The sequence below is a fragment of the Rhinolophus sinicus genome, linkage group LG06 (assembly GCF_036562045.2).
Source record: "Rhinolophus sinicus isolate RSC01 linkage group LG06, ASM3656204v1, whole genome shotgun sequence".
NCBI classification, from domain to species: Eukaryota; Metazoa; Chordata; class Mammalia; order Chiroptera; family Rhinolophidae; genus Rhinolophus; species Rhinolophus sinicus.
The window spans coordinates 154,564,398-154,580,116 of record NC_133756.1 but is presented as its reverse complement, the minus strand read 5'-3'; the positions used below and the strand labels follow the sequence as shown (position 1 = coordinate 154,580,116).

General features: G+C 40.8%; 1 protein-coding gene across 1 annotated transcript; it reads right to left on the bottom strand.

The window, feature by feature from the left end:
* Positions 1-1,468: 1,468 nt before the first annotated feature.
* Positions 1,469-14,634, bottom strand: LOC109439199 (olfactory receptor 4S1). The gene is given in 4 exon segments (XM_074337154.1): positions 1,469-1,712; positions 1,715-1,818; positions 12,255-12,257; positions 14,311-14,634. Coding segments are annotated over 4 exon segments (675 nt in total).
* Positions 14,635-15,719: the final 1,085 nt, after the last annotated feature.

Genomic DNA, 15,719 nt, shown 5'->3' with positions numbered 1-15,719 from the left:
GGGTCAGAAATGTTTAATAACCTTCCAGGGTCACAGTCAAACCCAGGAAATATAACTTCAGAATCTGCTCTTACCTCTGCACCATACTACCTCCTCTAACCAAATACCTCACTTATTTTTATTCATATTTCTTTGCCTGCTGTGTTGACCTGAGGTTCCTAGGGAAATGACCATTCAGTTCCTCAATCGGGCTTATGGGAGAAAAATCATACCCATAAATGGATCAGCCCCAAGGCCTAGGAGGCATGAGGCCAATAGAATCAGAAAACCAACTAGACAGGGATACAGTAAGTGGCCGAGGGTGTTGGGAAGGACTCCAGCCCCCAAGATATTCTACAAGACTATTCAGCTCAGAGTATTATTCTTCACAACCATTACAGAGAAATTATGGATTTTCTCTCTAATGCTTAAAAAATATTAGACTCAGGAGTGGTTCTATATAGTTACAGAGACTATTGAGCATGCTATTGAGCATTTATTGGTAATAAAAGATTTAAAAGAATTAGTTAATCCTGATACTATCTCTATCATTCTCTTTTGACTCAAACTTAAAGAGATTGTGTTTGCAATGTTCACACTCAACGTGGCAAAACTAAGTGTTAATCTCAGAACTCTGTGATTCAGAGACTGAATCCAGAGACTGGTCATTCTCTTAACCATCATACTATATTAAACCCTACCACAAATTCCTCCAAAATGTGCATATAAATGATACATAAAATCTCCTTCACACAGCAAAATTGTGAAAACAATATTCTCAATATGAATGACTAGATAAACTACAATGAAAATGAAATTTAGTCCAAATAATTCAGTAAGAATAGATGGTAGACTTTCCTTTTGGAAGCACAGAGATAAAAAGAATCAGACCAGATGCAGCAAAAGATTAAAAAGTATAGAAAGAGAAGACGGACAATACACACCAAAAAAAGATCTATTTTCATAGACTACAAGTTATTGTTTTGTAATTGCAAAGGTACTGAGCTTCAACTGTATAATTTATGAAGAATTGAGAGTTTCATGATTCTCATAGCATCTGCTATGAAAGACATTTCCCAAAAATACCTTGATAAGATGATCTGTTAATAGGCTAAGGATACAACAGAATCTATAGCACTAATACTTAATGTGTATACATAGATCACTGCTTAGAAACCGCTGGATAATTCGATTAAAATGTAGATGTGCAGATTCACCAGCAGTCCTATTGAATTAGACTCTCTAGGGCTGTATCCTCAGATTGTGCATTTTAACAAGAATTTCAAGCACACCAAAGTTCAACAACCAAATGGACAATAAATAAATCTAAATGGGATATTTTCACTAATACATTTACATCAACATACATTTACATATAGTGTTCAGTTCATCCTTAACCACAGAAATTATATTATTTTCATTTGCCACTTAAAACATAAAGTCATTTTATGCTGTTGTGCTTATTTCTCCATTGAAGTCACTTTTTCATCTATAGCTTCCTCATAGCAATTTTCACCTCTGCATTTCTGAGGGTGTAGATTAAAGGATTTAACATAGGAGTTATCGTGGTATAAAACACAGCCACAGCTTTATCAATGGGCAGCATGGTCACTGGGCGCAGATACACAAACATGCAGGGCACGAAGAACAAGACAGTGATGTGAGCCACACAGGTGGAGAGGGCTTTGTGCCTCCCCTCCAGGCTGTAGGTGCTTAGGGAGCGCAAGATGCCACTCCCACAAGGAGGCCACACCCCTGTGGGCTCATGATGGCCATGTAGTGCAGAGGTTTGCAGATGGCCACATAGCGGTCATAGGCCATCACAGAGAGAAGAATGATCTCAGCAGCACCAAAAAGATGCTCAATGAAGACTTGAGTCATACACCCCCTAAATGAGATGATTTTTCTCACAGTCAGACTGTCGGCTAGCATTTTAGGGGTAATAGAGGAAGAAAAGCAGACATCTATTAGGGATAACTGAGACAGAAAGAAGTACATGGGGGATCGCAGGGCCCTGCTGGTGCTGACAGTGATAATAATGAGCAGGTTGCCTGCCAAGGTGACCACGAAGGCCATTAAAACCACAAGAAATGAGAATTTCTGAAGCTCCGTATTTTGAGTCAAGCCCAGGAGAATGAATTCCGTCACATTATTCATCCTCTCTGTCAATTCAGCTCAGGTGACAGGTGACATTCCTAAAAAGAAAGTCACATTCATCCTCAATACTGACACCTTTACTTACCTAATAAATATATCCTGGAGTGCACTCTTTTTTCAAATTAGCAGAAGGCAAAAACAAATACAAAACCATACCAACTACTTCATTTCTTTTATTCTTACAGGTGACAATATAGGTGTTATTTATTTTGTTCTTCTTAATTTCCAGATTTGTTTTTAATTTTATACAACAACAAAAAATGTAAAACTTTTAAAATCAAAACAGAAAACTACTATGCATCAAGTATTAGAAGCCAGTCCAGGATGTGGCCATATTTGTGGCCATACGTTCATAAACACACAAAGATACATTTATTATATTGCCGAAATGGCGGGACGTATTCACCAGTGAAATATCTAATTTGTTCTACTATTTAAGTCATATAAAAACACTCAAAGACATATAAAGATTCTTTCATGAGCCATCCTCTTCCCTCATTTGCCTATCTGGAAGCTTTCTGAAAAATGACGTTGCTACCTCCTTCCAGTCTCAGACTCCGGCATCCATTATAGCACTTGCCATGTTGCCCCACACTCCTCTCTCTTTCTATTCAACACTTTGGGTCTTTGAAGGCAAAAACTGGCCTTACCTCAAATGCCATCTTATTCAGTTTTGTATCTCTGGTGCTGGCCAAAATGTAATCACTCATGAAGCACTTACTGAGGGAGTAGAAGAAAAAATGAGGCAAAGAAAAAGAACATGCGAGAGAAAGAAAAAGAGAAAGGGAAAAATAGAAATACAGTAAAGTGCAAAGAAAAACAGATTTAAAATCCAAAGCCTTAGCATGGGGCTATGAGCTATAGTAAGGGAGTATAGTCAACAATGTTGTAAAGACTATGTAGAGTGTCAAGAGGTTATTGGACTTATTGGGCGGATCACTTCATAAATTATATAAATGCCTAACCACTACACAATACACCTGAAATTAATATAAAATAACATTATATGTCAACTATAATTAAATATAAATATAGTCATGGGATGTGCTTTTTCTCCACAAGCTCTCCAAAATTTGTTACTGCTTATGTGGTTGATAATATCCATCCTAACAGGTATAAGGTGGCTTCTCATAGTGGTTTTGATTTGCATTTCCCTAGTAGCCAGTGAAGTTGAACAGAATTACCATCTCACCCAGCAATCCCTCTTCTGGGTATCTATACAAAAAGTCTGAGAACATTTATCTGTAAACATATATGCACCCTATGATCATTGCAGCATTTTCATGGTGGCCAAGTCATGGAAACAACCGAAGTGTCCCTTGATAGATGATTGCAAAAAGAAGATGTGGTACATATACACAATGGAATATGACTCAGCCATAAGAAAAGAAGAAATAGTGCTATTTGTCACAACATGGATGGATCTTGAAATTATCACACTAAGCGAAAGAAGTTAGAAAAAAGGTGACAACCATATGATTTCACTCATATGTGGATATACAACTGAAAGGCAAACAAACAAGCAAAAACTCACAGACATAGACAACAGTGTAGTGGTTACCAGGGGGCAAAGGGGTGGGGAGGGTGGTAGAAAAGGATAAAGGGGGTCAAATATATGGTGATAAAATGAGAACTGACTTTGGTTGGTGAACACAAAATGCAACATATAAATGATGTAATGTAGAATTGTACACCTGAAACATATATAATTTTATTAATCAATGTCACACCAATAAATTAAATTTAAAAGAGGAAAAAAAGAAATGATTCCTCAGAGTCCCTACATCTGATGGTAAGGAGAAAGTTAAACAAGAAAAAGGAAGTGTACAACTATCGTTACAAACCCAATCTTTTTGCTTATTCACTGCTCAGGAAAATTACAGGATTCCTAAACCTCAAATGTAGACAAGCTGAGTTCACTCACATACATTTTGCAGGGGGAAGGAGGAGGACGTGTACAGAAGAAGCTGAGCTTTCTGTAGAAGTCAGCAGTTAGCACTGTACATGCTTCCGTCACCTGCTGCTTCCAGGTGATTCAAGAGTCCTATCACTGACTGAAGTTGTAGACTGATAAAGGCACACCTCTCGAAGAGCATAAAGGTATGAGGTAGTCTCTGGGAGTCTATAACCAGTTCTTTCCCACTTTTTACTTTCTGCAGCATCTATTGATTGCCCTTTCTCTTTTTAATCAGCAATATTTATCACCAGGATAAATCTTGTACTAGCCAGTTAAACACTGTAGATATAAAAATTAGGTATATAAACTGTTCTCAGTCATTTATACCACCTAGGATTCTATACTATAAAAACTGGAAGACAATGTTACTGGGCTTTCAACTTAAACTACTAAGTTAACACTTTTCTATTTTTAAAAACCATTATTTAACATACCTTCTTAAGAGTATGGCCTTTTAAAAAGACAAATTAAAATTCCATAGTAACAAAAAAATCCTCTATAGTACTTGAAAATTATAGTTTTATGACTCTAAGTGACAATAAGCAAGGTACTTCCCTGAGCACAAGTTTCTTGATGAATCTGCACAAATAGGGGTTGCTGGGATCATTTTAAAAGGTTCACGGGAGTGACGTCATAAAAATGGTGGTGTGAGGTGAGCCTCTTGAAATCTCCCCTGGAACTTACAACAAATTGAGCAACTATAACTCCACAAAGGACTCCCTGCACAGCAGACAGGCAAGACTCAGAAGCGCACTACTGAAATCATCTAAAGGTGGGCAACTTGCACGAGTGGGTGAGGAGGGAAGAGAGAAGTGAGGAGAGGGGGCAGCACTGGCCCAGGATGCAGAAACTCGAGTGCCTGATCAGAAATTAGAGGAGCTTCTCAAAGTAACTGAAACTTCTTGTCCTTGGTTCCCAAAATTAGGGATGTTAGATTTTAAAACATGGGGAAAAGTTGGTACAGAACTCCGCGAATTATATCATAAAGGAGTTTCTCTCCCAGTAACCATCTGGGATATGTGGAAATTAATCCGGTCAGTTTTAGAATCTTTACACACTGATGAGGAAGATGAAGGGGAAGAAGAAAGACAGGAATCAGAGGAAAAGAAAGAGGAGTCTTTAGAAGCCCCCCCTGAAATTCCCAAGTCATCACATCCACCTTTGGAGGAGTGCCATCCCTCCTCATGTCCTTTACTTGATTTGCCACTACCGCCTGCTTTTACAGCACATGAATTAGATGCATCCTTGCAGCCGGAGAAAAGCACTAATCCTTTTCTTTCTGCCGCGTGTGCACCTCCCCGTCCTTCATGGACGTCTCTGTCCATGGTTGAGAAGGGAATCTACCAGGCTCGTAGGGAAGGAGACTTAGAGGCATTTCCCTTTCCTGTTATCATTTATTTGTGAGCGCGTTACTCCTGGAGAGGATCCTAACAACCCCAGCATTGTTCGAGAGTTTTTACATGAGCCCTTTTCATTTAAGCTCTTAAAGGCGCTCAAACAGTCTGTAACTCAATACGGCCCTGCTTCTCCTTACACCATCAGCCTTGTACGGGGCACAGCCGATGGCAATCGATTAATTCCAACAGATCGGAATGCCCTGGCCAAAACTTGTCTTTCCTCTTCCCAGTTTCTGCAGTTTAAGAGTTGGTGGATTGATGGTGCTGAAACCCAAGCTAGGCATAATCCGGCTCACAATATAGCTATTGTCAAAGATCAATTGCTAGGGAGCAGCTATTGGGAAAATACACAGGATCAATTAGGGATGGATGAACAGGCTGCTGACCAATTACGAAGCATTTGCTTAATGGCATGGGAAAAAATAGAAAGGGAGGGTAAAGCCTCGATGTCATTTCAAAAAATCTTTCAAGGTCCTCGAGAACCATCTCTGAATTTGTTGCCAGGTTACAGGATGCTCTCAACAAACAGGTGACCAATTCACAGGCAGCTAAAATAATTTTACAAATCGTGGCATATGACAATGCTAATAATGACTGTGAGAAGGCTATAGGGACCATGAAAGGAAAAACAGATACAATGGGATACATCTATTTGTGTCAAGGAGTAGGAACTGAACAACTTAAAGTTGCCATGCTAGCTCAAGCCATGACCGGATTCAAAATAGGTCAAAATAAATTTCCTGGCACTTGCTATAATTGTGGAAAATTTGCCATACAAAAAAGGAATGCAAAAAGAAAACTAGAAACAGTTCCCGTTTGCCTAATGCTACTATTGTTACAGGACCTAAACCACCTGTATTGTGCCCTAAATGCCAAAAAGGAAATCATTGGGCTTCTGAATGCAGATTAGTTTTTCATAAGAATGGGACCCCTCTTCAGGAAAACGAGAGGCGAGGCCGGCCCCAGGCCCTGACAATAACCGGGCATACAGGACACAGGCTGCTCTTCAGAATTATCAGGCAGTACCTCTCCCCAACTTTCAGCTCAACAATTAAGTCCTGCTATGGAGGGGAGTTCCGTCATAGATATCTGCACAGCACAAAATATTTTACTACTTCCTGGAGAATCTCCTTTACATGTACCCACTGGATTTATTGGACCGATTCCCCCAGGTACTGTTGGGCTTCTCCTTGGTCCTTCTAGTTTAACATCCAAAGGAGTTACCATTCATACTGGTATCATTGACTCTGATTATGAAGGAGAAATTCAAATTATAATGTCCTCATCTGTTCCCTGGACAGCAAAAAAAGGTGAACGGGTTGCTCAGTTATTTCTGTTCAGTTACTCCATATATTCTTCCAGGGAAAAAGAGAACTCAAAGAAGGGGAACGGGAGGTTTTGGAAGCACTGGACAGGCAGGAATTCTTCTAGCAGAAAAGAGATCAGGAATTCGATCAGTTTGTCAAGTTGAAATATAGGTTAAAAGGTTTACAGGTCTTTTAGATACTGCAGCAGGTGTTTCCATAATTAGCTCTCAGGAATGGCCAAAGAATCGGAAAGTACAAGAACCAAACATTAACATTGTGGGTGTGGGCCGAGCTTCAAGCTTCCATCCAAGTGTCTGCATTCTTCCCTGCCTTGGGCCAGAGGGACAAAAGGGATTTTTACAGCCCTATATTGTGGATGTTCCAGTAAATGTGTGGTCAAGATCTGCTTCCACAATGGAAAACAGAAATTTGGATACCACCTATAGTCCTCAAAGTCAACAAATCATGAGTCAAATGGGATATCAACCAGGAAAAGTTCTAGAAAAATTTAAACAGGGAATTACTCAGCCAATTCAGCCCTGTCCCAACAAGGACGAGCAGGATTGGGATATCTGAAAGAAACACAAAAACCTTTTTTATAGGGGCCACTGTTGAACAGCTACAGACCCCTGGAGCCCTTAAATGGATAAACAATAAGCCTCTATGGATAGAACAGTGGCCCCTGTCTAAGGAAAAATTAAACGCATTAACAGAACTAGTACAGATTCAATTAAAACAAGATCATATAGAACCTTCTACTAACCCTTGGAATTCTCCTGTATTTGTTATTAAGAAAAAATCAGGAAAATGGCAAATGCTCACAGATCTGTGAGCTATCAGTGCTATAATTGAACCCATGGGTGCTTTACAGTCTGGGCTCCCACAACCTTCAATGATTCTAAAAAATTGGACTTGAATAGTTATAGACTTACAGGATTGTTTCTATATAATCCCTTTACATCCTCAAGATTGTCCTCGCTTTGCATTTTCTGTTCCTTCAATTAATAATAAGGAACCTATGAAGAGATTTCAATGGAAAGTTCTCCCACAAGGAATGCTTAGTAGCTCTACAATTTGTCAGCTTTTTGTAGCCAGATCATTACAACCTGTGAGAATAAATTTCACAGATTGTTATATTATTCATTATATGGATGATATTCTGTGTGCTGCGTCCTCTATAGAGCTCTTAATGCCATGCTTTGAATTACATAAAAAACAACTTGATTTGGCTGGACTTTGCATCGCTCCAAATAAAATTCAAACTACAACACTGGTCCAATATTTAGGAACTGTTGTGGACCACTAGTCTATCAAACCTCAAAAAGTCCAAATTAGAAAAGATCAAATTTCTACTTTAAATGATTTACAAAAATTGCTAAGAGATATTAATTGGCCACGTCTGACCCTAGGCATTCGCACATATGCTCTCAGTAATTTATTTGGCTTCTTGCGGGGGGGCCCCCTGAACTGGATAGCATCTGCACACTAACTCCTCAGGCCAACAAAGAATTAGAATTGGTCGAAAGTAAAATACAACAGGCTCAAATTCAGCGTGTAATCCTTCCCTACCTTTACAGATCTTAGATTTTCCTACTCCACATTTGCCCACAGCAGTGATTATTCAACAAAATGACCTGGTGGAATAGCTGTTCCTGCCTAACAACTTTGTTAAGTCACTCCGGAGCTATGTGGAAGTAATCTCAGAACTCATATCACGAGCTTGCACCAGGGTGCTTCATCTAAATCAGGGGTGTCCAAACTGCGGCCCGTGGGCCAACTGTGACCCGCGATCCATTTTTTATTGGCCCGCAGCAAATTCCAAAAACATTATTTAGTTTACTTAAATAAACCAGGTGAGGCAATACGTAGTTCACCTCGAGTGAGTGGCCCGGCTGTTTGTGTATTTTACCGCATATGGTCCTTGGTGAAAAGCATTGAAAAAAGTTTGGACACCCCTGATCTAAACGGACAGGAACCCAGTAAAATCATGGTTCCCTTTAAGAAACAACAAATAACACATTTAAACATTCATTCTGAATCTTAGCAGGTTATTAGTGATTTTTTTGGAACAATTGATACTCATTACCCAGAAAACAACCCGTTCCAGTTTCTCCTGAAAATTAATTTGATTTTATACAAAAAACTTAGACAGGCTCCTATTCCCCAAGGCTTTACAGTTTTTACAGATGGCTCTAATAATGGTAAAGCAGCAATTGTTAGCAAGAAAGGTCATCAACTTATTTACAGCAATTGTACTTCAGCACAAAAGACTGAATTAGTAGCAGTTTTAACTGCTTTACAAATTTTCTCAGATACTTTAAACATTGTTTCTGAGTCTGCTTATGTTGTTCATACAGTACAAAGTATTGAAGCAGCATATCTTTCCAATAATTCTAATCAATCTCTTCAGTTTTTGTTTACCCAACTCCAATAGATTATGAGAAACCATCAACACCCTTTCTTTAACACCCACATCCGGGCTCACACTATATTATCTGGTCCTATGACTCATGGTAATGCTATTGCAGACTCATTAGTAGAGTGCGCCCATGTTACTGAGGCAATGCACTTTCATTCTTTAATTCATACCAATGCTGGCAGCCTTTGCTCTCCGTTTCCTATTACTAACAAATAGGTTCAACGGATTGTTCAAACCTGTCTGACTTGCCAGATTCTTAATGCCCCAGAAGAACTCCCTGAAGGAGTAAATCCTAGGGGTCTTGTACCCTATGCTCCTTGGCAGATGGATGTAACTCACATTCTCTCTTTTGGGCATTTGCCCTCTGTACATGTAACAATAGATACTGCCTCTGGCTTTCTTGTTGGTACAACTCAAACTGGTGAAACTGCCACCCATTCTTATTGAGAGTTATTTGTCTGCTTTTCAATTATGGGGCTTCCTCACGGGATCAAAACAGACAATGGCCCTGCAAATACCAGTGCCAAATTTGCAAAACTCTGTGCTGAATGGCACATTAATCACACCACTGGTATTCCTTACAACACACAGGGTCAAGCCATTGTTGAATGTGCTAAAGCCACTTTGAAAAAACAACTACAAAAACAAAAAGGGAGAAAAATAAGGGGTCCCCCACAGAGACAGTTAGCAAGAGCTATGTTCACTTTAAATTTTTTTAATTCATCTGGTTCAGATACCACGGCTCACCTTGGAAACAGTACAGCTGAGAGACATTTCAATAGTCTCCAGAGTCCAAAACCTCTGGAAAATGTCCCCATTTGGTGGAAGGACATTCAAACTAATCAATGGCACCTAGGAACTCTATTGACATGGGGACGAGGCTTTGCTTGTATTTCCCCAGGTCCTGAAGAACGACCTGTGTGGATAACTGGTCGGTGTGTTAAGCCATATCATGAGCGGCAAACCGTGAAACAGACACCACATTTGGCTGAAACCCCTCACAGGGTACGTGGAGACAGTGGAGCTTCCAACAATCAAGGTGTCCAACCTCTCCTTTCAACCTGTTCACACGACAATTTGTCCAGTGCCCTCAATCTCCATTCAAACCGTGATTCCATGGAAAACCCTGCAGACGACCTGTGCCCAACCTCCCACCTGGGGACAACTGAAAAGGCTGGCTCAAACAGCTGAAAACAGGTTGATTGAAAAAAGAATTCCCAAAACTGACGTCTGTCGCATCCCGTGCGACAAGAGTTGTGGGGAGAGTGAAGGACAGCACAGGGTTAAGACAGCATCCAAGAATGGAGTGCAAGCGGTGCCAAGGGACTCAAGCCTCAAGGGCTGAGCCCCAAATCAGGCCAACGTATAGCTTTTATTGGTTAAGTGAGGAAGTAAAGTTTCTTCATCTCAAGATCTGTGAATCTCATGCATCATACTAGGAAACTGATTTAAGCCAATCACCCTTGCCTGCAGAAGCCGGAACCTGAGAGCCCCAGGATATCTTTGTAATGGTGATATGTGCCTCCCAAGGGACAAAACCTTTGTGCGGGAATAGATGCAGAGCACATCATTGAGTCACTTCCCCTGCAGGCTGTGGGAAGGAATGCGGCCACAAAGGCAGACGTTCTCCTTAGACAGGGGCAGGTGGGGGGCTGTGCCCACCTCTATCAACCCCGCGAGTTCTCCAGGTGGTCCCCACATGACTGTGCCTGGCTTAGGTCGTTCCCCCCGTGGGGAATCTTACCCGTCATTGGCTAACCAGCCACCCTTTGGGGCCAAACAGGGAGACATAAGGCGTATGGCACAAAGGTGAAGCAAAGTCCCTGAAAGGATTAGTCTCACAGACTCTCCTTCTCTTTAGGGGTAGGCATGAAGGGACAGACGGGTAGGCCTCTGCACGGCAACATCTCCCCCTTTTTGTTTTTGAAGCGTGAGAAACACAGACCTCATAGATTTTTCATCCTTGCCCATCAGAGGGCTGTTTGTCCACTTCTGAGGACTACAAAATAAACTTAAAACAATAAACAGAATAGCAATAGCACCAGCAAATCTTCCACCTAGGGTTTCCACCCAAGTGAGTGGATTCAAATGAGATAGTTCTTCCACAGCCGTGGAAAGTGTCTCCTCTCCTGGGAGGAGTGAGAGCCTTCCCACACCCTAGGGGCGTGGATGGGTATCTTATAGATGTCTTCTCTTCCGTGGGCTGTCGCTCATGGTATGGTTTGACACACCGACCAGGTATCCACAAAGGTCGTTCTTCAGGACCTGGAGAAATACAAGCAAAGCCTCGTCCCCATGTTAATAAAGTTCCTAGATGCCACTGGTTAGTTTGAATGTCCTTCCACCAAATAGGAAGATTTTCCAAAGGTTTTGGACTCTGGAGACTATTGAAATATCTCTCAGCTACAGTGTGTCCAAGGTGAGCCTTGGTATCTGAGCCAGATGAATGAAAAAGAAAATTAAAGTAAACATACCTGTTGCTAATTGTATCTGTCGGGGGTCCCCTATTTCTCCTTTTTCTTTTTGTAATTGTTTTCTCAACATGGCATTAGCACATTCAACAATGGCTTGACCCTGTGTGTTGTAAGGAATACCAGTGGTATGAGTAATGTGGCATTCAGCACAGAATTTTACAAACTTAGCACTGGTATATGCAGGACCATTGTCTGTTTTGATAGCTAGAGGAAGCCCCACAATTGAAAAACAGACAAACAAGTGGCATACTGTGTGGGCAGTAGTCTCACCACTTTGAGCAGTAACAACAAGAAAGACAGGCTGTATCTATGGTTACGTGCAAAAAGAATAAACGTCCGAAAGAAGGAATATGAGTTACATCCATCTGCCAAAAAGCATTGGGTACAAGACCTCTAGGGTTTACTCCTTCAGGTCATTCATGTGGAGCACTAAGAATCTGACAAGTAGGGCAGGTTCAAACAATCTGTCGAGCTTGTTTGTTAGTGATAGGAAACCAACAGCAAAGACCATCAGCATTGGTATGGGCCAGAGAATGAAAATGTTTGCCTCGGTAACATGGGCACTTCCTACTAATGAGTCTGCAATAGCATTATGCTGAGTCATAGGGCCAGGTAATGTAGTGTGAGCGCAATGTGGGTGATAAAGAAAGGTTGTTGACGATTCACAATCTGTTGGAGTTGGGTAAACAAAAGCTGAAGAGATTGATTACAATTATTGGAGAGAGATGCTGTTTCAATACTTTGTACTGCATGAACATAAGCAGAATCAGAAATAATATTTAAAGGACCTGAGAAAGTTTTAATGCAGTTAAAACTTCAACCAACTCAGCCTTTTGTGCTGAAGTACAATTAGTGTGAATAAGTTGATGACCTTTTTGGCTAACCATTACTGCTTTACCATTATTAGATCCATCCGTAAAAACTGTATAGCCTTGAGGAATGGAGTCTGTCTGAGTTTTTTAGGTAAAATCCAATTAGTTTTCAGGAGAAACTGAAATAACTTATTTTTTGGATAATGACTGTCAATTCCAAAAAAGTCACTAATAGCAATTTGCCAAGATTCAGAATGAACGTTTAAATGTGTTATTTGCTGTTTTTTAAAGGGAACCACTATTTTATTGGGTTCCTATCCATTTAAATGAAGCACCCTGGTGCGAGCTCCTGATATGAGTTCTAAGATTAACTCTACATAGCTCAGAGTGACTTAGTGAATTTGTTATGTAAAAAAAGCCACTCCGCCAGGTCATTGAATTGAACAATTGCCACCTCAGGCAAATGTGGAGTAGGGAAAATTAACATTTGTAAAGGCAAAGAGGGATTAATATGTTGAATTTGAGCATCCTGAATTTTCTTTTCAACTAATTCTAACTCTTTGTTGGCCTGAGGAGTTAGGGTGTGGGGGCTATCCAGTTGAGGGGGGACCCGCAAAAGACCAAATAAATTACTGAGAGCATAAGTGGGGATACCCAGAGTTGGACGTAGCCAATTACTATCTCTCTATAATTTTTTGTAAATCATTTAAAGTAAAAATTTGATCCCTTCTAATTTGGACTTTCTGGGGTTTGATAGAATGGCGGTCCACAACTGTCCCTAAATATTGGACCGGTGCTGTAGTTTGAATTTTATTTGGAGCAATGCAAAGTCCAGCCAAATCAAGCTGTTTTTTATGTAATTCAAAGCATGCCATTAAGAGCTCTATAGAGGACGCAGCACACAGAATATCATCCATATAATGAATAATATAACAATCTGTGAAATTAATTCTCACAGGTTGTAATGATCTGGCTACAAAAAGCTGACAAATTGTAGAGCTACTAAGCATTCCTTGTGGGAGAACTTTCCATTGAAATCTCTTCATAGGTTGCTTATTGTCAATTGAAGGAACAGAAAATGCAAATCGAGGGCAATCTTGAGGATGTAAAAGGATTGCATAGAAACAATCTTGTAAATCAATAACTATTAAAGGCCAATTTTTTTGGTATCATTGAAGGTTGTGGGAGCCCAGGCTGTAAAACACCCATGGGCTCAATTATAGCATTGACAGCTCGTAGATCTGTGAGCATTTGCCATTTTCCTGATTTTTTCTTAATAACAAATACCGGAGAATTCCAAGGGCTAGAAGATTCTATATGATTTTGTTCTAATTGAGTCTGTATTAATTCTGTTAATGCCTCTAATTTTTCCTTAGAGAGGGGGGAGGTACTGCCTGATAATTCTGAAAAGCAGTCTAATTTACATATGCCCCAGTTTTTGTCATTGGGGCCCGGGGCTGGCCCCACCTCTCCTTTCCCTGACTAGGGGTCCCATTCTTATGAAAAACTGATCTGCATTCAGAAGCACAATGATTTCCTTTTTGGGATTTAGGGCACAATCCAGGTGGTTTAGGTCCCGTAACAGTATTAGCAGTAGGCAAACAGGAACTGTTTTCATTTTTCTTTCTCCATTCTTTTCTGATATGGCCTGGCTTCCCACAATTATAGCAGGTACCAAGAAATTTATTTTGACCTATTTTGAATCCAGTCATGGTTTGGGCTAACATAGCAGTTTCAAAATGTTCAGTTCCTACTCCTTGACACAAACAGATGTATCCCATAGTGTCAGTTTTTCCTCTCATGGTCACAGTGCCACCAAAGAAATGGGCCGAGAAGAGATGGGTCATGCAACCATTGACGGAAATGGTCTTGTACTCCATGAAAGTGTCAGCAATCATCTTGGGTGTGATAGCATACGGACAGCACATGTCAGCAAAAGACAAGTGGCTGAGGAAGAAACAAACAGGAGCATGCAGGGCCTTGCTGGCATTGATGGTGATGATGACCAGAAGGTTCCCCAGGACAGTGAGCACTTGAAAGAGGGAGAAGACCACGAAGCACGCGTGCTGCAATTCCCTGCTCTGGAAAAGGCCGAACAACACAAACTCAGTCACGTTGTTCTTGGTGCCCATGGCACTGACAACGTGGTTAGCTCTGCAAGGACACAAATCACATGACATAAAAAAGGTTCCCAATATATATATATAGTCACAGGATGTGGAGTACAGCATAGGGAATAGAGTCAGTGGAATTGTAACAGCTACATACAAAGTGACAGGGGTAGTTAATGGATTATGGGAGAGAGGGTTATCACTTTGCAAGGCGTGTAAATGTCTAAGTATTACACTTGTTGCATGCCTGAAACTAATTAAAAAACAGAAAGTTTCCCAACTCCAGGGAGTCAGAAAACTGTAATTCAGGTCTAATAATGATTCTAACACCCAATTTCAATTGGTGGAGAGACGTTCCCCACACCTCCAAGCAATTCTCAGATACCAGCTGAGAGTCCTACAAATCAACTCAATTCTGAAACTGTCTACCTGGAGAGAGGATCATATCCCTCAGGTTAAGGGTTCAGTCCTACAAGACTGCCCTCGCCGATTTCAAGTGGCAGCTGCAAGCCCAGGTTATCATTTGTGTGCTTCTGACTTAATGGCCATATATCGGAGGTTCCAATGAACCCCCTCCTTGGGCTCCACTGATTTGCTTGAGTGACTCGCAGCAATCAGACAAAGATTTTACTTACAAGATTATCTGTTTATTATAAAAGAATATTATAACTTAGGAACAGCCAGATGGAAGAGAAGCATAAGGCAAGGTGTGTGGTAAGCTCTTTCATGCTCTCTGAGCACATCACCCTCCCCAGTCTCTACCTGTTCACCAATCTGGAAGCTCTGTAAACCCCTTCCTTTTGGGGTTTTATGGAGGCTTCATTACATAGTCATGCTTGATTAATCATTGGCCATTGGAGATCAGTTCAACCTCCAGCCCCTCTTCCCTCCTCCAGTCTGAGGGATGAGACTGAAAGTACCAACCCTGAAATCACAGGGTTCCCCTGGTAACCAGCCCCCACCCTTAGTTGATGTAGGGGCATTCCAAAAGTCACCTCATTGACACAACAAAAGACACCTTCATCTCTCTCACTGGTCAGGAAATTCCAGAAGTTTTAGAAGCTCTGTGCTTCAAATGGGGACAAAGACCAAACATTTATTTCTAA